At 44.8% G+C, this 27,002-nt stretch overlaps 2 protein-coding genes and 1 long non-coding RNA gene across 8 annotated transcripts in view; 1 reads left to right on the forward strand and 2 right to left on the reverse strand.

The window, feature by feature from the left end:
* Positions 1-3,952: 3,952 nt before the first annotated feature.
* On the forward strand, positions 3,953-6,815 carry LOC143510222 (uncharacterized). The gene is made up of 2 exons (XR_013129931.1): positions 3,953-5,361; positions 5,594-6,815. It is a non-coding gene; the product is annotated as an uncharacterized LOC143510222 (long non-coding RNA).
* A 257-nt stretch (positions 6,816-7,072) lies between these two features.
* grem2b (gremlin 2, DAN family BMP antagonist b) lies at positions 7,073-17,874 on the reverse strand. 2 transcript variants are annotated; one of them, XM_076999345.1, is made up of 3 exons: positions 17,252-17,874; positions 16,929-16,974; positions 7,073-8,367 (listed from the first exon to the last, which is right to left on the reverse strand). In XM_076999345.1, exon 3 carries the CDS (start codon positions 8,364-8,366, stop codon positions 7,866-7,868), a length of 501 nt encoding a protein of 166 aa, XP_076855460.1. In that variant the 5' UTR covers position 8,367; positions 16,929-16,974; positions 17,252-17,874; the 3' UTR covers positions 7,073-7,865. The 2 variants fall into 2 exon arrangements, with proteins under 2 accessions (XP_076855460.1, XP_076855459.1); XM_076999344.1 differs by lacking the exon at positions 16,929-16,974 and having other exon boundaries at positions 7,074-8,367; positions 17,252-17,872.
* A 1,086-nt stretch (positions 17,875-18,960) lies between these two features.
* The window catches only part of rgs7b (regulator of G protein signaling 7b), an 86,646-nt gene continuing 78,604 nt past the window's right edge, over positions 18,961-27,002 (reverse strand). For 4 of the 5 annotated variants that reach the window (XM_076999339.1, XM_076999340.1, XM_076999342.1 and 1 more), the window contains 3 exons: positions 23,429-23,554; positions 22,544-22,730; positions 22,161-22,459 (listed from right to left, as the gene is read on the reverse strand). In XM_076999339.1, the coding sequence (XP_076855454.1) occupies positions 22,334-22,459; positions 22,544-22,730; positions 23,429-23,554 (439 nt within the window). In that variant the 3' untranslated portion in view covers positions 22,161-22,333. Of the gene's footprint in view, positions 21,105-21,277; positions 21,314-22,160; positions 22,460-22,543; positions 22,731-23,428; positions 23,555-27,002 lie in introns of those variants that run through there. The other variant, XM_076999341.1, reaches the window with a different exon arrangement.

Consider the following 27,002-nt stretch of genomic DNA (forward strand, 5'->3'; position numbering starts at 1 on the left):
TTTTGTGTAGCTGTGGCTGGCTTGCTGTTTGCCTTTAAGCTTAGTTCTCCCAGAACTTGTGCCATATGTTTGATATTAGATTATATCTCCTGTATTTAAAATTCACTGAAAAGGGGCGAGCTTGTGAAATGAACCTTGACTATTTTTGTAACCCCAGTAATGGAAAGAATACTTGATTAATACAGTTAGCTTCCAGTGGTTTTGATGAGGTTTTGTGATATCGTCAAGAGTCAACAAACACAAATGTGTCCGGTCTGCTGAAGACAGAGCAGAGCGGGAAGACTTCTCCATTATTCATGGGGAAACGCCTCTGAGGGGCGGCCATATCTGGCTCCATCGGTCCCGAACTGCACAAGTCTGTTGGTGTTTCTTTAACCTCACACTCCGCCCAATCTGGCCAGCCCCCCCTCTCCCTCCGCTCCCTTTACTACGTTATACGATGTCTGGGACTCCCACCTGGCCCCTGGAGGCACTGACTGAGGGGAATCTGTTCAGGCCATGACCGTGTCCTCCTCACCTCCGTGTGAAGGAGCGGGGAATCACGTTCATCTGCACCTTTCTGGCTATTCCCCCCTGCAGGTGTTTATTTTTTTGTTTATTTTTTGAGAAGCTGTATTTTGTGCTTTGTTTCATACATGATATAAAATATAACTTGGTGTCATCAGTCCAGCAGTTGTGTGTACTGTAATGTAGAGCAATGAGCAGTCACTGTGATTGAAGCACAGTGAAGGGCACGTGTGATCCACTGCCCCCTAGTAATCACTAGTGTGTGTGTGCGGTGTGTGTGCGTGTGTGTGTGTGTGTGTTCTGACTGCACAGATGGGTTAAAAGCGGAGGACAAATTTTTGATTGGGGTGTAAAAAAATCACAATTGACCACAGTGCAATGTAGTGACCATCCATCTCCCCCACCCTCTCTACCGACCTGCCCTCTCTCTATATACCCCCTCCCCTATCGTCTCTCTCTCTCTCTCTCTCTCTCTTTCTCTCCCTCTCCCTGCCCTCTCTCTATATACCTAACTCCCTGCCCTCCTCTCTCCTCTCTCTCCTCTCTCTCTCTCTCTCTCTCCTCTCTCTCTCTCTCTCTCTCTCTCTCCTCTCTCTCTCTCTCTCTCTACCCCACCTGCCCTCTCTCTATATACCCCTGCCCTCTCTCTCTCTCTCTCTCCTCCTCTCTCTCTCTCTCTCTCTCTCTCTCTCTCCTCTCTCTCCTCTCTCTCTCTCTCTCTCTCTCTCTCTCCTCTACCCCACCTGCCCTCTCTCTCTCTCTCTCTCTCTCTCTCTCTCTCTCTCCTCTCCTCTCTCTACCCACCTGCCTCTCTCTATATACCCCTCCCCTATCTCTATATGCACAGGTGGGTTGTTTCATTTGGTACTACTGTGTTTCTGTGGCACTTTTACTGAATAGCTAACTGAGGTAAAAGTCTGATTTCTTTGTGAATGTGTGTGAGAGCAGTGCAGAAGCCCTGGTGAGAAGACACCTTGTCCTCTTTCACTGCCTTTCTGTTCCTGCATCCCTCCCGTGAGTTGATAAGATGGCACTTTGTTGAACAGAGCTGTTCTTTCTGATAGTGCAAAGTGAGAGCTTTTGACTCCTTAAGTACATCTCCCTCAATAGCCCCCCCCCCGAGTGCTCTGACATTAGGTAGATTAGTTCCCACTGGCAGACACGAGTGTTGCATTTCTCCTGACATTTGCTGCCCCCCTTTAATCAGTAGATCTGTCTCTAAAGTGTTTGTCTTCCTTCTCCAGTGGCACCTAAAACCCCAAAGAATTTTGCCTCTCTGTGTCACTTTGGCCCCAGCTGGCCATGAATCGCTGTCATTTGTGTCCTTGAAAGGATGGAGTCAACAGAGACCGGTCAGACAACGAACGATTTATCTGACACAACAAGGACAAGATGCCGCCACACCCCCCCCCCCCCCCCCCCCCCCCCCCAACTCCCCCTGTCCTGTGCGTGCGTGTGTGCGGTTGACCCCGGTCTCACGAGGAGCTCATGTGTTGATTTGTTTCTCTAAGCCTCCCTGTGCGTAAAGACTTCCCTTAGCTAAACACGGGCTTAAGTGCGGCAGCCTGAGGCAGCAGAGCGTTGATCAGCTCTCCCGCGGCCCCGACGCTCAGGCCCAGTGGAACCCGCCGCTCACCCGGGTCCTTAAAGACTCGCCTTTCACCACTCAGCACCATCCCGCTTCATTCTGCTTTGTTGCACATGGTAGGAGAAACTAACCAAGCAAGCCAGACTGGGAGGAGAAGGCCTCAGTCCAGTGAGGAAATGCTAATATGCTATCGGAATATTAAGGGCTTTTACTTTATAGCAGCACTTATGGGGTTTTTTTCCATTATGTTATTACTTCTGCATAAGTAGACATAATCGCAGCTCTTTAAAGATCTGGTTTTCCTCCTTGCTGTTCTTTTGCTCACGTAATTAATTGCTTGTGGTAACAAATAGAGGGGGCGGTGTAAGGGTGATTAGGTGTGCAATGATGCTCTATGAACAGACCTAAATGTTCCAGTAGATCAAACCAGTAGAGGGGCACTGTAAAGGTACTGGATGTACAACCCCCCACCCTCCTTCACCCACCCCACCTCACTTCACCTACGATCTAAAGGGCAGATTATGCTGTGCCTCAATGCCCCAATGGGATGGAGATGCAGGCCTTCTATAAACCAGATCTGTTTTGTGGCAGTCTGTTGAGCTGTTGGGCATCTGACGGGCCATTTGGGATTGATGTGTCCATCTATCTAGTATGTGTGACACTGTAAAACAGTTTGAGATCAGATTTAGCAGTCATTTTCATGGTTGTGTGCATGAAAACCATCTGTACGGATCAGACCAGGCCCTGCAGTCTACAGCAGCATGGGGATGATTCTAGACGGACAGGCCAGTTATACTGTGCACAGATGCTGATGAATGTGATGAACTGAAGAATTTAAGGGGTTTGGAGAGACCAGAGGGGCCTGTGGCTTTATACCAAACTCACAAATGTTTACAGTCCTGTCACATTACAGACTCAATGTAAAGTTTGTGGAGCAGTTGACCTTAACACATACAGACACACACAGATCAAACCTCAGAATCCACATGTGGATCAGATGCTGGAGAGCCCTTAAACTTGTAGACAAGACATTAGTCAGACTTCCGACTTCCTGCCACCATCAGCCCTTCCTGTCTCCTCCTCTCTCACGAGCGAGCACGCACACGATTCTGGCGAGTGTCAGTGTTCTCCTCAAACGCTTCCTCCAGCACTGTTAGGGGAGAGTTTCTGGAGCGGAGCAGATCACGACCCTGGTGAGGAGCAGCACCATATTAGGGTTTGTAGGCGCGCGGTCTTGGTTGGCTGATGGCAGGGCGGCCCTGGCTCAGGCGTGGATGTTGGAGTTGGACCTGGAGAGGCGCCCTGAAGGGCAAGCAGTCCCAGAGCAGCAGCCACCAGAGCCTGGTCCCCCCCCCCCCCCCCCCCCCCCCCCCCCCCCCCCCCAGCTCTCTGAGCCTGGTCTCCCCCCCCCCCCCCCTCAGCTCTCTGAGCCTGGTCCCCCCCCCCCCCCCCCCCCCAGCTCTCTGAGCCTGGTCCTCCCCCCCCCCCCCCCCCCCCTCAGCTCTCTGAGCCTGGTCTTCTCCCCCCCCCCCCAGCTCTCTGAGCCTGGTCTCCCCCCCCCCCCCTCAGCTCTCTGAGCCTGGTCTTCTTCCCCCCCCCCCCCCCCCCAGCTCTCTGAGCCTGGTCCCCCCCTGCAGCTCTCTGAGGGGCAGACACTGCGGCCTGCGTGCCTGCATGCTACACATAGACAGCTCTCTTGGCAGCCAAATTCATCTTCTCCAAAAAATGACCTTTTTGCTTTTGTCTTCCTTCTTCCCAGAATTCTGTGCATGACTGTGTGGGGGCTTTTGTACTGTTTGTTTACCGAGGCCTTGTAATATTTGTCCACTTGTGGGGGAAGGTGGGGGGGGGGGGGTTTGGCGCAAGTAGTGATGGAGTCTATTAAGGCCACCAGACACAAGTTAAAAGCTATTAAGGAGAGTGAACCAGTACCAATCAGGAATGCTTTGACTGTGCTGTAAAAGGAACTGACCTGGGTCCTGCAGTCCTGTGTGCAAGGGCCCTTAGCACATTTACATGATGAAACCGGAGCATGCGTATGACACTAATTCAAATAAATCTATTTATTCTCTTCATGATGTCATGATGAACACGATCACAGGGACACCCCCCCCCCCCCCACACACACACACACACACACACACACCATGGCTTCAGCGTGTTTACCTCTTACCTCTGCCTGCCCCCCCCCCAACGCAGCAATGTGTTGGGTTGCTTCCAACTTGTTGTTTCCAACACATCTCCAATTATGGTGCTGTTCTATCTCCTTCAGCTGTTTTGAAGGGTTAGAGGTGAATGAAATGAGGGCTGAAGGGACCCTGCAGACTCTCACTCCTCCCTCCTGCCACCATGGTAACAGGACATGGGGAGGTAGAGGTCCGTACTTAAGATGGATGGATAGATAGTGAGAGAAAGAGTAAACTGTCAGAAATGTGATACTTCTACAATAGTAATCAAGCACAGACTCTAGTGTTGAGGAGCAGGGATCTATCTAGCTATGTGAAAATTGTGGCTTTGCCAGTGGTATGAAGCTATGGGAACCTCAGAGGGTGTGAAGCTATGGGAACCTACCTCATAACCTCAGAGGGTGTGAAGCTATGGGAACCTACCTCATAACCTCAGAGGGTGTGAAGCTATGGGAACCCTACCTCATAACCTCAGAGGGTGTGAAGCTATGGGAACCTACCTCATAACCTCAGAGGGTGTGAAGCTATGGGAACCTACCTCATAACCTCAGAGGGTGTGAAGCTATGGGGAACCTACCTCATAACCTCAGAGGGTGTGAAGCTATGGGAACCTACCTCATAACCTCAAAGGGTGTGAAGCTATGGGAACCTACCTCATAACCTCAGAGGGTGTGAAGCTATGGGAACCTACCTCATAACCTCAAAGGGTGTGAAGCGATCTTGCTGGATCAGAACTAAAGTCGTCAGTTTTGTTATACTGTCCCCCATGCAATAAAGCTGCGTACATAACACAGTATTTTTACCCTATAAACCATGATTACACTTGCTTTTAAAACATTTTAAATTGAAATACATTTTAAATATTGATTACTGTGACACCATAGGAGGTGTAGAATTTCAATAACATTTATTTTGTGTGTGTGTGTGTGTGTGTGTGTGTGTGTGTGTGTGTGTGTGTGTGTGTGTGTGTGTGTGTGTGTGTGTGTGTGTTACTAGGTTAAAGGCTGCTGAGGAATGTTTTAGACAAGCAAAGGAAAAAAGCCACCTATAGTGTCAAACCCCAAGCACGCCTCTGGGATCGTAAGTCCACCTGTTACAGTTCATTGTATCCTGAAGGTCATTTATTATGTAAAGGGACACTGGACATGGTACACACTATTTCCAGATTGCCTTTTTTTTTTACTTTTATCTGGAGAGAACCTGGTTTTATCAGACATGTTGGACACTGAGAGACTCGTAATGTGTTGTGCCAGTGCACTGGGGTCCCGTGTCGTTGCATGACCGTGACAGGCGTTTTTTACATCTTCCACAGAAAGCCAAGCTGGGCATGAAAATCTGACCGACTGAGGAGGAGCTGAAACGTAGATGCCTCCTCACATGCATGGCCCATGCAGGAAAACAAACAAGAGAAACTTCCAGAATGGAGCCTGGAGTGTGAGGACCACTGTGGCTTTCTCTCCTAAAAGTTCATTCGTCAGCATCAAGCCTCAACATCGCAGTTCCATGATGTCACTTCCTGTGAGATGATGTTGCCCATGGAGTGGGGGGAGGGGGTCAAAGGTGAAAGAGTAAAGGGAACAGGACAGGAGAACCTAAGCCTGATTGGGGCAGAGACAAACCTTTTGTGTTTTGTTCTGTTCTGCGTTATGTGCGGTTCAGTGCATTATGAAAAATCTACGTTAATTAGTTCAGGTCAGCGTGTTGAGGTGACGTTTTCAGACCTCCGTCTCCAGTGTCCCGTCTCTGCTCCTCTTCACCGGGCATCTCATTTTAATGTCTAGAAACAGGAGCACCAGATCTGCCTCCCCGACTTCTCTTGAGTGTCCCCAGACGTCCAGTACACCCCAATACAACTCATCACAGTTTTGTTGCTAGAGGTCTTGCAAGCACTTCCGTACTGTCCCGCAGAGCTCCAAAAACCACATAGGACAAACCATACTGCAGTGCAGTACGACGCACAGGACACTAAGGAATCTGCATGGACAGAAGACTGGTCATGTGGAAGCAGGAAAGGATGTGAGTGTTGCGGCAGGACGCGTGAGACTGAACGTGTGCTGTATTGGGAGTGTTGCAGCAGACGCGTGAGACTGAATGTGTGCTGTATTGGGAGTGTTGCAGCAGGACGCGTGAGATTGAACGTGAGCTGTATTCATCCTCCTGCAGCCCACCACTGGTATTGGGTGTATGACCTGAAATGCATTCTGGGAAGGGAACTCTGCTTAACCAACACTGTCTTGGCAAGAAAAAACACTCTGTAGGGATTTTTTTAATTGCAACATACAGTACTTGACTGCTTGACATGTATTTAAAAATGCTGTTATTTAATCTAATGTAAAGTAGTATTAACATCTTTATGTAATATATTCCTGGTTATTTTTTATTTCTTTTCCTGTCTCAGCATGTACATGTTCAAAAGTGTTAATCACTCTGGATCTGGAGCAAGAAGGTTTTGCCCACATGCAATAAGTGTTTGTATCTTTTTGCTTGTTTTTGGAAATAGTGTAATTTATGTAAAATAAAGGAATAATAAGTCATGAATTTTCTTTGGATTTTTTTCTTTTGTATATTGTGAGACCATGCTGTGGTGTTGGACGTGGCTCTCTGGAGAGTTGGAAATGTTTTTAGTGGTGTTAAGAGCCGAAGGAGGTCATTGTAATGAAACAAAAACATTGTTTCTTTGTTTGTCTAGATTTTGCAGTGTAACAAAATGTATTCAGGAGTGTAACAGCAGCAGATGTTTATTACTTCCCTAACAACACTGCATGGGATATTAAAAGCATTTAATAGTGCATGATTTAGTGTGCGGTAGTTTATAATGTCTGTGTGTAAACCTTAACATTTCTCAGAAGTTATCAGCCAACAGACAATTATAGGTTGACTATTTGTCTCCCAAGATGGGCAGAAAACAATTTTATTTGAAATAGATTTAATAGAGTTCATTTCTTTCTCTAGATATATACATTTTAATGTACTATAGATTCATATATAATCTATATACTCAGTCTAGCAATACATGTTTATGTAATGTATTCATTGAATAAGATAATTTGAAGTCTGCTCAAGCAGTGTAATTGGCCAGTTCAAGTCTCCCCTTCTGATTGACATTCCAGCAGCACGAATCAACTTCTCTCCAAGACCTCTGGCGGTGGGAAGCTCTGTTAGGTTGGCTAACTCAAATGCCTGTCCAACAGCGTAAGAAAGTGATTCTCTTTTCCAGTCTGCTGCCACTAAGACCCATGAATATGAAGCTCTTGTATGCCACAAGGCCCATTTCTGTCCACGCTGTGTGGTGGGAGCTGGCAAATTTAACTCCTTAAGATTTTATCCCTCTGCCTTTTTGGGTGTGGGGTGAGCTCATTCAAAGGTCTCACAGTCTTGAGATGTAGATTTTACAAAACTCCCAACACATGCCACAATAATTAAAAAAACAACCAAACAAAACTATGCCAGTACAAAATATGAAGGGTGCAGCCATTTCAAAACAGCAGCTTCTGACCCACTGCTGCCTACATAAGGTACTGAATATCAAATCCTGTAAAGAGTTTATCATATATTGTCCCAAACAAACTTCCATAGTCTCATCACTATCGTTTTCCGGACTCTGCCACGTTGACTGAAATGCACCGGCACTGTTTGACCCGCTGGATCTTTCGGTGCCGGAATGCAGGCTGCAAGTCGGGGCAGTTGAGCTCGACCGTAAGCACGGTAAAGCGGTGCGGCTTGCAGAAAGCACAGGACTGGAAGGACTCCTGGTCCTTTTTGACGTGTCGTGGGATGTAGAAGGAGTTGCACTGGCCGTAGCAGAAGCGGTTGATGACTGTGCGACTCAGGCAGCCTTCATGGCTGACCGTCTGTCGGAGGGGCTGGGTCTTACACCAGTCACTCTTCAGGTACTTCCTCTCTGTCACCACCAGCGCCTCCTGGCTGGAGGCCAGAACTTCCTGCTTGCGTCCACGACGGTCCGAAGTGTTGGAACCGGCTTTGTATGGTGAGGGGATGGAGCCCTGAGGCCGGGTCTTGCGAGTCTCGGACAGGACACTCAGCACACCCGCCAGCAGAACCCACAACAGGAGCTTGCAACACATCCTGAGAGACGAGAGGAAAGAGAGAGACATTAGCACAGGTACGCCACACCTGAGTGGCCTGCTCTAGTCTCTGGAGACCTCCAGCTAGACCAGGCTTTTGTTGGGATGTAGGTCACAGGCCATGTAGTCAAAAGACACAGAACTCTGTTAACTGATAGACAAAACTGGGACAAAATCAATATATGGGAGCGCATTGCATGGGGGGAGAGCCCCCTGTGGACTGGATTTAAAACTGCTTCTGTATGAGACCCACCATCTTACTGAGAGCTAGATATTCAAAATTGTAGTAAAGTACTCAAGATTTACAGAGAAACAAGACATTTTTGGACAGAGGTCTGCACATTTGGTATGTCTAGAGATGCATCATCTTGTAGAGTTAACTCTGTAATATTCCGACTCTACTGAATAGCCTTCCAGCCACCACGTGTTTTGTGAATGAAAAAATATATAAATAATGGAAAAAGATTTTAATGCTAGAATGATGTGGTTAAGTCAGAATATCGCTAAAGCCTAGATGTGAGTCTTCATTCAGAAAAACTTTTTTCAATGTCAGTATCAAGTTGTAAGGCCCAATTAAATATCTCCATTTCGCTATAAACAACCATGCCTGCCGAAATTTTGTAAATGGTGACTGATGTGACCTAAACCCAGTCATTAGAGCAGCCCTGGGGACCAGGAGAAAACATCTCAGGGTTTGTGAAGACACATGAATTGAGGAACATTTGTTTAAAGTCTACGAGCAGAGTCTCCAAGAGCAGGCTATACCCCCATATACCCATATACACCTATACCCCTTACCCCTATACCCATATGCACCTATACCCCCATACACCTATATCCATATGCACCTATACCCCAATACCCATATACCCATATACACCCATACCCCTTACCCCTATACCCATATGCACCTATACCCCCATACACCTATATCCATATGCACCTATACCCCCATACCCATATACCCATATACACCTATACCCCTATGTGTCATGATCAGCATCATGATCATTGCCAGCTCTCAATATATACTACAGTTTGTCCTGTTCCAGTCATGAAGTCCTGCTTCTAAGTAACTTCACACACCCCGACTCCGTGTATTCATCTTTAAACCATAGTTTATATAGACTGGTAGATAGAAAAAAAAACAGGCTCTTGGCAGTAGGCATGAAAACCCCTTCTGAGTTTCAAAGCTCTGTATGTGAAGTCAGATATAATTTCATCAATCTAAATCAACAGTGCAGTGTAATTTTCTCTTAATAAGGATTAGAAAGTTACTTGTGATGATTAAGGATGACTAAGGCCCCACACTCTTGATCTGCTGCCTTGTCCAGTTTCTTGACTTATTGCCCATATCACACTAACAATTATTAGATGGAGAGTTGAAACAGCTACTTATTATTAAACTGTGCCATTTAGACTACACCCATTCCAGCATACTACATGTGTTGGATTTCATCATCCCAAAGTGGGCCAAATTTGAATTGAAAATGAAAGGTTCATTGTGCTGGTCACATTGCTTTTCAAATGAGAATACTCACATGTGGATGAAAAGAGGAGGAAAATGTGTGAACTGTGTGAACATAGTATTAATGGAGCCCCTGCACTAGAGCTGAGGTTACATGCTTGGTTTCTTTGCTTGAACATGTCTGTCTAGATCTACTGCTGAGCCAGCAAATGATTTAAGTCCCTGGTTTTAGCATTTCTTTGCCATGTTTTACAATAATTCTAGCTATGACCTAAAATTATAATTCTGTCCACCATAATGCCTAGTTAGGGATTTACACTTATGACTGGGCCCTTAACCCCACATATGCAGAACAGATTTCAGCAGCCTTGTGGCCTGGGTCCTCACAGGGAGAGAGCTGCTCACCCTGAGAACCAAAGCACAGCTGAAATCCTTCAAAGTTACTAATGACTTGAAAAGGTAGAATGTGTGGTGTACTTGCAAAATCTGTAGATAATGTCTTGTCTGAACTAAAATGCTGAATTAGCTGAATTAGCTATACTGAAACGTGTCAATAGGTGTCAATACCGCCTTACTGAAAAATTCAGTATGTAAAGCAAGATGTTGGGGTTGTTTGCTACAAGTTCAGGTTTGTGATACGTTCCTGGGCTTTTGTATAAGTTTGAGTGCCCGGGGTGTTTTGGTAGACGGCTTAAACAGCTTTGTCTATGCACAATGTGCTAGCACCAATGTTTGGGTTTTGAGCCTTAGTTTTATGCAACGATGCCCTCATCTTATGCAAACAGCTGTCATGTCTATTATAATTTTACTGGATTTTCTTGGCAAAATTTTGCACAAGTACAGATTTTCATCTCTGGAATATGTGGTTTGCTTTCTTAGAAAGAAACAGGAAATGAATGTCATATGAGAACAAAATTAACTTAATTGAGCCATTAGTAGTGCCGGTTGATTTGTCAGTCTAAAAAAAAGTCTTTAAAATAAATGGGATCATTAATCAGTAAAAGAGGTTTAAGCAGGAGCAAAGGGAAAAGGAAGTTGATTTCACTCAGTCTGACTCCTCTAGAAAAAACAATTAGTCTTTCTGCTTGGTCTGGCCATGACAAATGCAATGAATATGTAAACATTTGTAGATGAGGTATAGGTGTGTGTGGGGGACTGAGCAGGAAGTGAGTTTAGTCAGATCGTCATTCTTTCGTTCATTCGTTTGCTGATGACTCATTAAATGTTTGGGCCAACATATTAAAATAAGATCATGAATAATTCTTTGTGAAGTATAATGTTTATCCTCCCTGTCCCCTGTAATGTTAACAGGGTTAGAAGTCTCCTTGGGGGTGCAGAGATCCACGGCGCTTCATTGTAGTTTTCTGAGACGACAGGAACAACCATATTAAACGTCATTTGTCACTTTGTCCGTGGGCTGCAATACCGAAGAGCCGGTAAAGACGATTACTGCTCAGTCATGAGAGAAAGCTATCTGTCAATCACACCGACATCTTTAGAGCAGATGTGGCAACAGCCACAAATGTGGGTGACACAGTCGTCGAAAAGAAATATTTATAAGATTTGTGTATTTTGGGGAGAATCGAGATATGTTTCAGAGAATTAAGGGATCGTCTCCCAAATTTCCACTGAAGACTGCTCACTGACACATATCCACTTAATATTAAATATTTAAAGTTAAAAAAAAATTTCCTTGGAAAAACGTTTTAAACTTTAAAACGCTCCCTTGATGCCTAAAACAGTTATGTCGCCAGGCAGCCTCACCCGCGCGTGACCGTGTTTTCTCTCGTCTGTCCTCGCGACTGACTTTCCGTCTAACCTCACATGGCTCGAGCTCCTCCGTAGCGAGTCATAGCGCCTGACTGTTCAAATGAGTAGATGCTCGTGCGTCTGCGGTTCTGGCAGTCCGCGAATGTTTGCACGGAACATGATAAATGTACACCCCAGTAACCGCGGCATTCTGCCCTGGACTCCGATGACTTGCCGTGACATTCGTGCCCCAGCGGGGACTCCTTGTATATGTGTGTGTGTGTGTGTCTCTCTCTCTCTCTCATTACTGCTTGTAGGGTAATGATGGGGGGCAGAGAAGTCAGTAGACTGACACAAGCATCTTTGTTTCTCTTTTCACTCCTCCGTTCTCTGCATGTTGCGGTCCCATGTGTTAGGTGTTTGGGGTATGTGCACTGTAAAGAATATGTCTTGTGTCACTCATAAGAGGGCGGCCACATTTTCAAACAGTATAGATCCCACTCTAGTACTAGGAGGGAGAGAGAGAGAGAGAGAGAGGGAGGGAGAGCGAGAGGGAGAGAGAGAGAGAGAGAGAGAGAGAGAGAGAGAGAGAGAGAGAGAGAGAGAGAGAGAGAGAGAGAGAGAGAGAGAGAGAGAGAGAGAGAGAGAGGGCGCTCAGCTTTCCTGGGCAGTTCCCCCAGTTATATCCCTCCCACATCTAAGACTAAATCCCCAAAACAACCCTTTCTCAAGAAAGGAGAAAACTCTAATTTTTTACACTCTTTTTTCCCCCTAGTCATGAAGGTGTGTCAAGTGTGGAAATTCCAGATTTATATTGAGAATGTAGCATAATGGATCTGGGAGACACATTGGAGAGAAAAACAAAGAAACGACATTGAAAGGCGAACAACTGGTGTTCATGTTTCTTATTTTATTGGTGATGTAGGTATGATGTGAGCAAGGATAGTGCTAAACTCACAGGGTGCTTAATATCTTTGTAAAATATAACCATGTATCAAATGTAGTACTGTTTATGTGCTCTGATACCATTGGGGCAATAATAAAGAACATGATTAATCATGTCTTAAATCAAAGCATAAAAATAGAGGCCCGGTTCATTTTGTAGAAAACCAACTACATACATTAGGACTGGTGTAGTGTGTACATTAGGACTGGTGTAGCGTGCCCTGAAGGTGGTTTCTTCCTTCAGTCAAAATCATATTTATTTATATAGCACTTTTTTATACAACAGACATGTACACACACGGGTCCAGATCACTAATGAACAAGTGGCAATGACGGTGGCAATGAAAAACTCTCTAGGAGGGGATTAGGAGGAAGTCCTTGGAGGACCAAGACTCTGAAGGGAACCCCTACTCCACTGCTGGGCTGCTGATCCTAAAATGGCTGACTTCGCCGGCTCCTGACCCCTTAACTTTGGCATGAGGCTTAGTTCTTCCTGGAGAGCCAGCCCTCATCTCTGTCCAGAGGATTTAGTTCTGTTTGATCCATGCTTAGGTGGATACCATCATTTTCTCCTTTGTTGCTTACAACCATGCTACTTCACTGATAAAGTCATGGGTCAATAAGTCAGACTAAATCAACATGGATTCTTGGGGATATTTTGTGTCAGGTGAACAGAAATAAATACTTTAGCTCACATGTTTCGAAACATTTCTAAATTCTTCAGTGACTCAGTTTCTGAACCTGAAGGGAGACTCAGTGTTGCTCTCTCTGTTGGGTTGAACAGCCATGGATATTTTCACTCTTGTTTTGAGACGATAATGTAGATGATAATGTAGTTAAGTCAACATGTTAATATACCCTTAAAAAAGACTCCACTGTGGCTCCTGACGTCCTGTGAATGGTTTGCTATCTCAACATACTGCTCATTTGAGGCCTTCTATCATAGTCTTAGCTTGGGCATTTGTTAAATTGCTGTGGATGTGGATTCCAGTGCATTTGTTACGAAAATAACCACAAACTGTTTGAATGTTGCACAGTAGACAGGCCTACATTCAGAACGATACAGAACACTGCGGCAGACCACCACAACATAGCCCAGTCAGCCCCCAAACAACTTTCATAGCCCTCTACACACACACACACACACACACACTCACACACACACACGTCTTACCATAATTACCACCAGCTGAAAAAGAACTGAACCCCCCAAAAAGTGTTCACCCTGCATGCTAGCTAGATAAAGTACACCCCTGTGTTTGTGCGTTCAGCATGTTTGCATACAGAAATCTAAACACCAATGTAGCCAATTCCTTCATATAAATGCGGTTCCGTTGAGTCGGAGTGGGAATTACAGAAGCGGTTCGTGTGCATGTTTGCACGCGCCTCTCTTCAAGGTGCCCTCGTTATCTGGCTTTATCGGGCTGGGTAAACCATCCGCGTGGAAACTTAAATACTTGCTCAAGTGATCTCGCTCTTGTTCTGTGCGTTTAAGGACGAAGACGGAGAGCTCGTCCAGGATCCGTCACCTCTATATACTCGTGCACGCATTAAGGTCGTTTTAAGCCCGTTTACACGTACAGAAGGTACATCATTCGACTCGGGCGTTCGTTTGCGAAATGTCTTGGTACACATATTAACTTCATGGCCAGTTTCTCTCTGTAGTACGTGTTTGTTTGTTTGCTGTATTTTCAACACTGGCATTATGCCATAAAAACACTCCAAGTGCTTCCCGCGCGCCGCAATTTCTTATTAATGGTTCAGTAATTTCGCCGTAGAATTTCCGGTTACTTTTGTAAAGCAATATAAATAGTTGTTTCGAATCATTATGGAGAAAATGGACGAAAATGCTCGCAGTGTAAAAATGCGATGATGAGATAGTAATAATTGTGAAATTGCATTAGTAGCAAGTGAAGGAATGAAAGTTGTGGCCTCCGAGTAAGACCCGGACGCACGCGTTTGAGTACATGCTCGCATAAAGTGTGTGTGTGTGTGTGTGTGTGTGTGTGTGTGTGTTTTCTCTCCCTTGGCAACTGTCCTCGTGTTTTCGAAAAAAAAAGGTGTGGGGCAAAAAAATATATAACGAGTACAAAACAAGTAGTTATATACCTTTATCACACACGTGTTTGGTAGATGTGTGTTTAATGGTTAAATGGTTCACATCTGTTAACACTCAGATGCCCCGGGGTGAAGTGTAAGGAAGGTGAACACTATCTGCCCCGGGGAGGATGCGGCCCAGATCAGGGCTGATCCCACAGAGACGAAAACCAGAAGAGACCATCACTCAGCCAACCATCCTGCGAGCACAAGCACTGATCTATGAGCTACTGTACTTCTGAAATAACTCCTGGCGACATAGCCGTGACCTGATCACGGTTAAAGTGACCGGCCTGCGCTAGCTGCTAGCACTCAGCTGGATACTCGCGGACATGTCATTCGTCATAAGTATTTGTCTGGTTGTGAAAGTGTGAAAGCCACAGCAAACGGACCAGTCTACAGAACCATGTTCTGGTCGCTAGTGTTATAGCCACGTTGGTTATGTCCTGCAGTCTTTACTCGTGTTCTTTGTTTATGGTTCAGCAGAAAGAATCATAAACTTATTCCCTCAGTCCTCTAACCCTGACCTGCCCTCTGACAGCACCAAGGGCTGCAGTACCTCACCAGTGACCAGAGGGGGATTCACGTCCCAAATATGACATTTCTCAGATGAGTTAATCTGTACTCATTTGATGTCAGAGGCCTCATTTGATTTAAACTCAAAGTCACATAATTGTACTTTTTTAAGTTCTTGAAACTTTCTTGTAATTCAGCTAAGGCAACAGTAGGGTCCAGAGATGTTAGACAGGTCTGGAATCGAAGTAGAGAGGATCATGTTTTTCTCAATCTGCCCCATGATTCACTCTCTGTGTCTCTCACTTCTGTGTGTATAAGTCCTGCCAAAAGTTTACACACAAACTTTTTCACCCAACTCCACACATCCCCAACACACAGTTCATGGCTTCACTACAGGGCTAAAGGGGTCCAAACTCAAAGCTGCATAATGTTAAGATTTTAAAGGACTCAACAGAAAATAAACATTTTGAACACCCAGTGTTAGATTTATTTTTTTCCCCCATTGAATGGTATATGATTTTGTCTTTGTGTAGAATACGACTTTGAAAGTGATTGCAGCTTTTGTGTGCTGTTCTGTCCTGTGCTGTTCGACCCCTCTCGCCTGGCTGTGGACATAATCCCCCTGTGCTGTGGTGGAGAACTAGGAGATGTCTCCTGGCAACGGTGTATAAGAACCCGAGTGATCTCTTGTACACACTTAATCCTAATGATGAAAGAGCTGTATGGACCAAAAACACCCTCTCTACAACCTCTCAGCAAAGAGCCACATTCAGCAACTGCTCTACGGTCTCTCCCTGCAAGGTGTGTCCAGGCCGTGCGTTCAGGATGAAACCTACGTGCAGTATTTAGGTCTGCTGTAGTGTTCAGCCATGACATTCATCTTTCCTGCTCTCTCAAAGAGACAATGTGCCGGCCACGGAGGACAGAAGTCATTTATCTTTTTGGGTTTTCTCAGCATGGACTTTGTGTGGATAGCAGACAGGTGAGGTAAGAGGCAATATATTAAACCAGTGAAGTACCGGGTTTACTTTGACATTTATGGGGCCCAGTGACATAATTCTGATCAGTGAAGAGCAGCTACCAGCTCACTCCAGAAGGAGGACATGGGTGTCAGTTCACTCTTCTGCACAGAGGACAAGGAAGACCAGACTGTCCAGCCTAAAACCGGACATCTGGCCACATTATTTAACACAAACTCCACTAGTACATACAATGCTTGGTGTAAATGTACAGTCTCAAGGTAACTCCTAATCAAATCAATGCTCAGACACCATGTTTTAATCAAACCAGTCCCTCATGTGGGTCCTGCTCCAGTGACTCAAATGCCAGCTGAATAATCTCCCCGACAGCTCCAGCTCCTCATGGAGTTTCCTGGATTAAATCACTTTAGTTTTAAAGGGTCAGATGTGTGATAAGCATCATATGTACTGTATAAAGTGTCAGACATATGGTGTGTATATCAGCCACTTCAACACCTCTAAGACTACTGGGTCTTCATGGTTTGGCTTGGCCAAAATGTTTTTTTTAGTATTCATTATTATCATTATTATTATGACCAACTTCTGTTTGTGTCAGCTGGCCTTTGATGAAAACAGAATCAAAAGAGATTACTGGTCCTTGGCAAAATCCTCTTTGCCCAGCAGTGCAAGGTGGAGCAGTCGCCAACCCCTCCACCCAAATCATTAATCGGCTCATTAACCCCACACACCCTTCACGTGACCCGAGCCCAACCCAGACAGCCTCACACAAGGAAACACTGCATGAGAAAAACCGACACTTTCACTCACGTGAACCAGTACGACTCAGTGACACAGCACAGCTGCCAGACAGGGCCTGGAGGGATGGATGTTGGTATTAGTCACACTGGTGCCAGCGTTCTTTTGCTTTTTGTATAATCCACGTTACCAAAGAAGCCACTAGCAACTGGAACAAGTGTTGAATGTGACTGATACAAAGAGCAGAAACAGACCGATTCCAAAAATGCTTCACGAGGAATCGAATGCTTACTCATTAGGGAACTCTGATTCTCCATCAGAGAACACCTACAGATCAGCAGCACTGGTCAGCAGGAAGAGAACCCACGACTCGTACGTGGAGGAAGAGCACTCACCTCTTGTCTGAAGTGGTCCAGCCCAGCAGGAGTGAGTGTGTGTGTGCGTGTGTGTGTGTGTGTGTGTGTGTATTCCAGCAGCAGTTAGGGTGAGATGTCCAGCGTGCGTGTGGATCTCAGAGTGGACGTTCTGCTGATGCCCATGGAAGACAGCAGGGGGTTTGTCAGGATGGGTCTCCAAAGTGATGTGTGTGCTCCTCGGTCTGGGAGTCTGTGCTCTGTGGCGGGCCTCCTTTCTCCAGAACCCGGCAGGCTCCCTGGACTGCACTGTGGTGCGGACCCTCCTCCACCTGCTGGTGTGAACCACCTCTCTGGTCTCGTCTGCGTCTCTGAGCTCCACTGTTTGCTCGTTGGGCTTGAACTCGTTTCTGGCTCTACTCCTTTACTTGCATGTGGATCTTATCAACCCAAAGGATTTCTATTGGCTCCGATCACCAAACAAATCATGCCAAGTCTCTCTCTCTGTCTGTCTCTCTCTCTCACTCTCTCTCAGACACACCCACTCCTAACTGCATTTTTTTTCCTTCTTGCCTTCTTTCACTTTTTAACTCAGCTGAGTATGTACACACACACGCACACACGGATGCATGGAGGCTGTTCATCAGGATTACCTAGAGACAGAGGATGAGTAGAACACATGCCTCAGTATAAAAGTGCTGTGGTGCTGAATGGCCCTCAGAATCCAACACGGCTAGATTCCAGATTCTAGATCTGTTTATTTTCGAATGTTGGATTGTACAATTTCTTTTGTGCCAATAATATTTTGTTGATATTTGTAGCAAGCTGAATATTTGTAAAATACTGTAGTGTAAAATAGAATATTTGTTGCATCAGGTTAGGTTTAAGGTTAGATACAAGATTTATAAGCTGTTTTATAAAAAATTTTAAATCTAGAACAGAAATTAACATTCTTGTGTAAAGCAGTTTCAGTTTGATGAAATGTGCTATATAAATACATTTGCCTTTAGAAAAAAAACTTTCGTTTTTTGTTCATTTAATAATAACCTTTATAAATAACGCGTATGTTCCCATGCGGCGGTAAGCAAATAATAAAGGAGACATTTTAATATCTTGTGATTTAAGACACGTTTATATAGTTTTTACTACTGCCTAGAGAAATCAGGTTACTCTGTTACTCTACTATAAGGTAGTTTTAAACATAATGTGTTTTCCATTTAACTGGGTGGGACGTGAAATAAGACTCACCTCTCCGTCCTCTGACGAGGTTCGTGTCCGAGAGGGAGCACGGTGAGCCCCTCTAGAGCTTGACTCTTCTTTTTGCTGCCATCTGGTGGACTATTATGGTAATTGTTTCATACTTGACATTATACACCATACCGCGCGTATATACATCGCAATTAGTTTTACATTACAGCCTATATAATTTATATTCCGATCTACATAATTCGAATTCAATCTATACAATCTTTACCCTATAAGTAACATATGATAAGTTCATAAGGAAGGAACATATCAACCAAATTAGCAAGACAGTGTGTTATGGTGAAAATGTAACTCTTAGTTACACTCACTGATTCCGTCAAACATAGGTTATAAGGCAAGTCAAACATATCGTCGTACTGCCTTTTCAGGTATAAAGAATCTCCTCAAGTAAAGGAATTTCTCTGCCCTCTAGTGGTTATTTCAAGATTTGCAGGATGGTTGACCTAACAGCATGTACAATTATCGCCACAAAGAAATACGTTTCCTTCTCCTCCCCTCACGTCACTTTATTGGGTTCTGGAATGTATTTACAGAGTCACAGAGTCTATAATGGACATGAAGCATCAGAGGCTGGAGGAGGTGCTTCCAACACACAGAGCACACCTAGCCAGTCTTCTTTGGACCTTAATAGCTCTCACGAAAACAGACAGACAGACAGACAGACAGTTTGGACATCCTAACACTGGATTAAAACAAAAAAATCAAATGGGAAAGGGCTTGGTCAAAACGTCCGCTCTGATCTCACCGAGCTGAACGCTGTGGTTCAATAAAACACAGAAAGGCGTCAGGGAGCCAGGGCCTTCGCCACCATGCTCAGAGCCTGACTGGTGTAGCAGACCTCCATGTCCCACCACACGGCAGACATTCTGGGCCTCACAGCCCACATCACCGATCCAGTTGTACAGGACATCCCAGAGCTCCAACTCAGACAGGGGGGGCTGTCAGACGGGAGGCTGTTTCAGGTGGGGTCCACACCCTGCTCAGACCCGCAGGCCTGGCTGTGCTGCCGCCTAAACACGGCCTTGTGGGTCACGACCTTGCGGGTCACAGCTTTGGACTGCACTGGCGATCTCAAAAGTACGTTAACACTATCTTTACTTGCTTACTTGTTAGGTCATTATTTCACTGTTGTTTTCTTTATTAAACTAAACCTATGCTACAACTGTGTAATATGTAATTGAAAATTTTTATATTTTGAGACTTTTCCAACAAGCTACTTCACAGGTGAAACAAAGATAAACTAAAAGATCTAACACCTTCACCAAACAGTACAGTCATCTCAGGGTAACTCACACACACACCATCCCATCCACTACATCTATATTGGCCAGCATACATCCAACAGGGGTCTCAGATCTCACCCAACATTATTCATAGGCCCTACATTCATACACTACATTCATACGCCCTACATTCATACACTACATACACTACATTCATACACCCTACATTCATACACTACATACACTACATTCATTACCCCCACTCACCACACCCACACCACACTGTAACATCCTTCCATCCATACGTATTATACACACAAACTTGCATGCACATCACACGCTCAACCCATCTCACACACACACACACACACACACACATGCTCACACACTCCCAACTAACAAAAATGAAAAGAAAAACATACATATAGACCGACCAATATACACATAATGTACATATACAGAATATGTTAGAATACACGTGGTCCTATGGCAGTTCATCCACTCCACCGAATGTCCTCCATAAGCAGGTCAGAGGTCAGAGGTGAGCCACAACCCCAGAGCAGAGGCGGTGAGATTAGGGCTTCACCTACAGCAGGGGCACCTCAGTCACTCATAAAAATATATGCACCAGGGGAGCGTGGGATTAAAAACGCCCCCTCAGCGTTCACTTCACCGCCTAGTTCCGTCTGTTCCTGCTTTCCAAGGAGGTTTACAGCATTATACAAAAAGTAAACAATAATAATAACAATAATAATAATAACAATAATAATAATCAGACCAACAAATCAATATTCTTAAATAGAGTATAAAAATAAATAAGAGACGTTAAAAGCCTTTTCGAGTACTTACAGATACGGCTTTTCTCATTCAAATGTGATTTTACAACTGCAGTGGTGTCTGTGCTAAACGCAGTAGTGCATCAAGAAGAAGGAAGAGTGATATTATTACAGACGTCTTCCACACCACCGCAAAATAAAGAACAATTTCCAACAAATATATGGTTTCCAAGCTTATGGCATGTGCTTATAGGCTATACTGGATTTTATTACTGTTTTCAGTTCAGCAGAGTTGTCCACAGCTGACATGTGAAGCAACGGTCATAACGCGGCAAATGGCTTCCTGTTTTTTCTTTTTCTTCTTTTTGAAAGGCATTTGCACAAATAATTCAAGTTTGGGGTGGGAGCCGGGGGGGTCCAGACTGTGTCATCACGATGATGCTGAAGTGGGGGGGGGCAAACCAAGGGGAAGTGAGGGTTCCTGAAATGGAACGTCGCCTCAGTTTATAGGACATGCAACACGCCCCTCACCCTTCTGATTATGGAACACAGTATATTACAGGAATATACACTTCATGGCGTCTCCTTCAGCTCGTCTGCTGTGTTACGGTCCCTGGCAGCCTGAGCACCCTGCAGTGAGAGGAGGGGGGGGTATTGTCAGAACACGTCAGGGACAGCTCCACACACACCTGACAGCTACAACTTATTACAACGCCACTGAAGCACTGTGTTCTACAAACAGTGCTAAATATGAGAATGGTAGCGGTACACTGAGTCACATTACATTCAATGAGTTGTATTACCCAGTGTGCTCTGCCTCAGAACAAGTTCTTGCTTTTCTGTAAAGATAAAGAGAAAATGTTAGTTAGTAATGCGGTCATTAATTTTGCTACAGAAGACTCAATGAATAATGAATGAATGAAGATTCACTGCCCACTTTGCATTACAACACAGAATCTATTATTTTATTCACTGTTCTTCTCCAGCATTTGACTTTATTTGTTTTCATGTCTATTGCCCACAGAAATTCACTGCGTTGTTCATTATGACCAGATATAAGGCAATACCCCCCTCCCCCAATAGACATGACCACAGACCTGACCACGCCTGGCCCCTGAGGGAGGTGCACTTACCAACAGAACCTCCTGAGCACCTGCACTCCTACTGTGTGTGCTTCAATACGTCAGAGGAGCGGAGAACAGAAACAAGAAGAGGAAAAGAAACCACAGCAGCCAACAGCAAAAACAACCGAAAAAACAAAACACAACAGAAAAAGGAGAGAAGCAGAGAGACAGACAGGAGCACAGGAGTCAGAGCGACAGCAGAGAGACAGACAGGAGCACAGGAATTAGTGTGACAGCAGAGAGACAGACAGGAGCACAGGAGTCAGAGCGACAGCAGAGAGACAGACAGGAGCACAGGAATCAGTGTGACAGCAGAGAGACAGACAGGAGCAGGCAGCCACCACTGAACAGACAGCCATGCAGAGCGTCAGAATCAGTATCAGTGATTAAGGTAAGTGGTCCCCCAACCTGTGGTGTGGCCTCCAGCACCACGGTCCTCGTGTGTGGTACCTGAACCTGGTCCTCGTGTGTGGTACCTGAATCTGGTCCTCATCTGGCCCTCCCTAACCATCCCCCCCCCCCCCCCCCCCCCCCCCCCACCCACATCTCTGAGGGTGAAAAGATTTGCAGTGGTTTGAGTGGTCCGAGCATGATCAGTACGTTAATGACTCCAGCCACCAGGGGGAGTGGCCAGCCTCAGAACCGCCTACTGTTCCAGTGGCAGGCAGAACACAGCAGGTCTTCGGGTTGGGCCTTCGAGGGGCAGGCCTGGGCCAACGTACAGAAGGATGCCCGTTAGATAGTAGTCTCCAGGCGTTTGAGAAACTTAACCTTTTTCTTGGCCTGCAAAAGCTCCTGGTAGGCGTTGGATCGGATGAAGCGGCTGTAGGAGTCACTCTTCATCAGCTTGTAGATGTGCTCCTAACAGAGAGGAGGAGGAAGAGCTTACAGCTGCTATGCACACTCACCTCTAACTCTGCTTCAGATTAAATCCAGCTTTCTGACCTGAGCATCCTCAAAAGCGTAGCGTCCGGGATCCTTGACGTTCTGGGTGGTCTTGTCGTAGCTCTTAGAGTCCACGTTGATGGCGTTAGGAGCTCCAGGGGCCAGAAACTCCTGCCAGATCTCCTGTACCCTGCTGGGAACCTCCCGCACTGGACGCTGCTTTAATTCCTGCACGGCCAGCCAGAACCTGTGCAACACACACACACACACACGCAAACCACACAGACGTGCACACACATGAACGCAAACATGCAGGCATTTAAACACATGCACCACACACGCTGGACTAGACAGTGATGTCAGTTGTGTTCACCATTCAGTTTTCTCAAGTCTGGGTCTTAAATATGAACTATTTAATACATTTTAAATTGTAGTCCTCAGATGGATATTTAGTTTGTAGCTATTTTAGTCAAAAGATTAAACCCGCTGATAAATTGCAAATGACAAACTGTACACATTTTACATGAGAAATAAATCTGACCACTAGGGGGACCCATGGGTTTTAACTTCACCAAACCCACCAATCAGCACTGCTTAGTTTCAGGCCTCTGCTCCATTGCTCAGCACCAACAGCCAGTGAGCCACAGCAGATTAAGCCTGATCTAAAATAGGATTTTCATTGGTGAACTACCATTACTGCTTCATTAGGGTGAGCTTCACTGAGCTCAGTCTGAACCTGTTCACCACATCACCGTGAGCTTTGTTGGGATGTAAACACTGCACCTACTGTTTTGCCTTATTATTTTATTTTCTTTTACTTTCTTTCAATGAAATGGAGAATCAAACTGAAAAAGTAGGTCTGGTTCTGACCAGCATTAAATCTGAGCAAAAGTAAAAGAACTGATGTACAATTCTGTGTAAATCTGTGAATGAAGTGCGTCTTACTGCAGGTTCTCTGAGCTGAACTCCGATTCCAGAAACTTCAGGAACTGTTCTCTCCCTACAGGATCCTTCAGGACCTCGTCAAAACTAAAGCCCCACCGCCTGACCCTCTGCTGACCTGGTTCCTTACTGAGGGAGAGAAACAGAGAGGGGGGGATGGGGGGAGAGAGAGAGAGAGGGAGGAGATGGAGAGGGGGAGAGAGAGATAGAGAGAGAGAGAGAGAGAGAGAGAGAGAGAGAGAGAGAGAGTCGCTCAGCATCATCTGCACAACACTCATGTCCTGAGTTGGATTGAAAAACTTGATTGATCACATTTTAGAAAATCTTCAATTATCAAACATAACATTGCTGAAATAAGATAATTCAAACTTAAGGTTAGTTTTAATTCATTCTGTAGGTCTGTAAAAATTGCTGAACATTTTACTTATGAAGCCTTTTTTGTTTACTATATGGAATATCCAGGGCAAATGCAAACAAACACACAAACAAACAAACACAAACACACAAACTCACTCACTCACTCACTTTTGGATGTAAAAAGAAATCCTGCAGTTTTCTTTTAATAAAAATTAAATTATAAATTTAAATAAAATTTTTAATAAAAATTAAATAAAATTCATAAAAATAATGACAGGAACTCAAGAAACATGCATATCTGATGAAGTGTCCCAGTGTCACACTGAAGTCACTATTTGCTCAAACAGCATGCATCACTGAAATGTGGGACAAATTCAGGAGGAATTCAGAAATCATGGGATTTGTCTAGATGCTTAAAAACGCAGATTAACATTGGGTTACAAATGAAGAAAGAAGACAGAATTCTGGTGTGCATTGAACACCCTGCTGAACCTCCTACTGTAATGAAGAGATCTGTGGTTCTCTCCAGAATGACATGGGCAGAGTTCAGGGAGATGTGTGGATCTGTCACAGGCTGAATACCAGGAGGGAATTCTAACCTGAATCTACCTCAGATCAGGGGGAGGTGGTGTGAAGGAGTAAAGATCACTATAACAGCCTCAAATAACATTTCACTATTCAGCATCAATATCCAAAAATCAAACCAGATACACAGACATCCAAATGATCCTGGTGTATGTCTCGCTTACAAGGAAGCGGAAACAATATAAACACACACTAAGAAAGAGAGAGAGAGAGCTCCATATCCGAAAACCAACTGAACATGACTCAGGAATCAATCAAGTCCACCCACTTCTGGAACAACAGGAACCAAACACAGTTCACAGCTCCACTAAGCTTTGACTTAACAGTAAATAAACATGAAAAAACTGCTTTCAGATCTGTGGAAGAGCCTGGGTGTCTCCACACTCACGGGCTGGATGAGGGGAGATTCTGGACATACACCTACGGATCACCACGCCACTGCTCTACAGGAGACTACATGGACACAGATATAGAGCCATTCTCCTTCATAGCCTTCGCAGGCCCTGACTCACTGTACCGTAAAAGGACACAGACTATTAACACACACCCTCAGCCTAGTGAAGGACCCAAAACACAAGGAAGAATATCTTAAAACGCTTCACCCCCACCAGGCTGGTCTTTTAAAGATACATACTCACCAGTTTCCCCTCGCAATACGGAAGGCATGAACATCACTGTAAGAACCTTAAATAACAATCTTAAATTCACTATTCGGCATCACAACCCAATTTAAAGCCATTGACAACTATCAAACCAGAAACACAAACGGGTTTCACACACCAGTCAGATCAAATTCTTACCAAACTGCCACCGCATCATCACACACTATTCAAAGGTCTGAGGTCACCATTAGAGTGTTACAGCAATTGAAATGATCATTAACCACCACACACGTATGACTGATTAATGCACACATGATGTAATCAGTGTCTTCATACTTATAGTTTATGCCCATTACACAGAGCGGCCTGTGACTAGCCTGTCCTGCCTCCATTAGAGTGGTCATTTCATTAAACCTGCTGATTTAATCCAACATGCACAATCCACCTAGGGAGGGTTCACCATATGTTCCATTGGAGGGTCACATTTAAAAACTAGACAGAACCTACTCTGAAATGACAGAGTAATGTCAGTAATGTCAGATCCCAGATCAGTTGGGTGAATGCTCTGGCTGCAGATTCAGATGACTACTGGTGATAAGAAATCTGACCTGACAACAGACCTTCAGAGGATTGTTTAATACTCTATTACAAATCCCTCACAAACTTTTAATGTCACACCATGTCAAACAATTATCATCACCTTGCCGTCAAAGTGTAAATAATATATATAGTCTCTGTAACTACAAAAAGTACAATTAGTGTTTGTTCACTTGCATTCACTTCTATATCACGAGAATCACACAAGACAGCCTTTGTGTGCAGTGCACTGGCTCTTGTGCACAGTGAGCTGCTTTTGGGGGAGACTCATTTGAGAAATGGCTGCACAGTTGTTTGCTAGACAAGCAAATATTTGTATCATTAGCTCACACAGAAGGGGTTAAACATCTTAAGATGATTGAAAATGTACAGTCTGCCATTGGTGTCTGTTCTGTTGTCTTTCAACAAAGCAGACATCATTAGACTGAAAAATCAGACATATAATCAGACACATGCAGAGGGATGATATCCAACCATTAATACTTTGTTAAAAAACAACAATGCACTGTTGTTCTTAGTGACAGCAAAATACATAGAAGACCGCGGTAATGGTTGTCTGAAGACCCATTTTCCAACTGTGGAACAGATCAAGAACTCAGAAAAACAGAAACCCGAGTTTGTAATGGTGCCATAAAGAGGAGACAACACCAATCCGACCTCCCTGGGGTCAGCACCACCTGCAGCCCAGGACAGCGGCAAATATCCCAGAAGGACATGGGGGTAATGAACCCGCAAACAGCACAGAGACGTTACAGCACAAGCAGAACATATACAGTCTAAATAAGAGACAATAAAGTACACGAGGGAGTGAGAAAATAGTGAACTAGGAATGTCCGTCTCATTAATACTAATGCAACACTTTATGGAAAAGCAACAGTTAAACCAAATCTCAGCAGTTTGAAATGCACACTGGTGTGAACATAGATCAGATGGTCACAATTCAGGCACTGCAGGCCGAGGTGGGTGTGGCCAAAAGCCCCATGAGGAGGAGGGGCCAGGCGTCAGTCATCTGGGCTGAACCACGCCCAGCACCCATATCATTTAGTGAAAACGAGGCTGCAGGTAAACATGCAGGGTACATCAGATGCCTATCCCAGTGTGGCCTAGAATATGCCCCGCCTGGAATACGCCCCTCCTCAGGCAATATCTGCTTAAGACATCAATCAAATCAATCAAATTTTATTTATATAGCGCTTTTTACAACAATTGTTGTCACGAAGCAGCTTTACAAGTGTCCGAGTCCAAGCCCCCAGTGAGCAAGCCATTACCGCTGTGGGTTCAACACAACTGACTATACAGAATATCCAAAAAGGTAATAAATATAATTGCATTTCTGGTTATGTTTATTTGTGTAGATAGCTTTGGTGCCCTGGACTAATAAGAAAACATGACGGCTACGATTCTGACGAGGCAGGCCCTCTCATTAAAGCTTCTAT

The sequence above is a fragment of the Brachyhypopomus gauderio genome, chromosome 3 (assembly GCF_052324685.1).
Source record: "Brachyhypopomus gauderio isolate BG-103 chromosome 3, BGAUD_0.2, whole genome shotgun sequence".
NCBI lineage: Eukaryota > Metazoa > Chordata > Actinopteri > Gymnotiformes > Hypopomidae > Brachyhypopomus > Brachyhypopomus gauderio.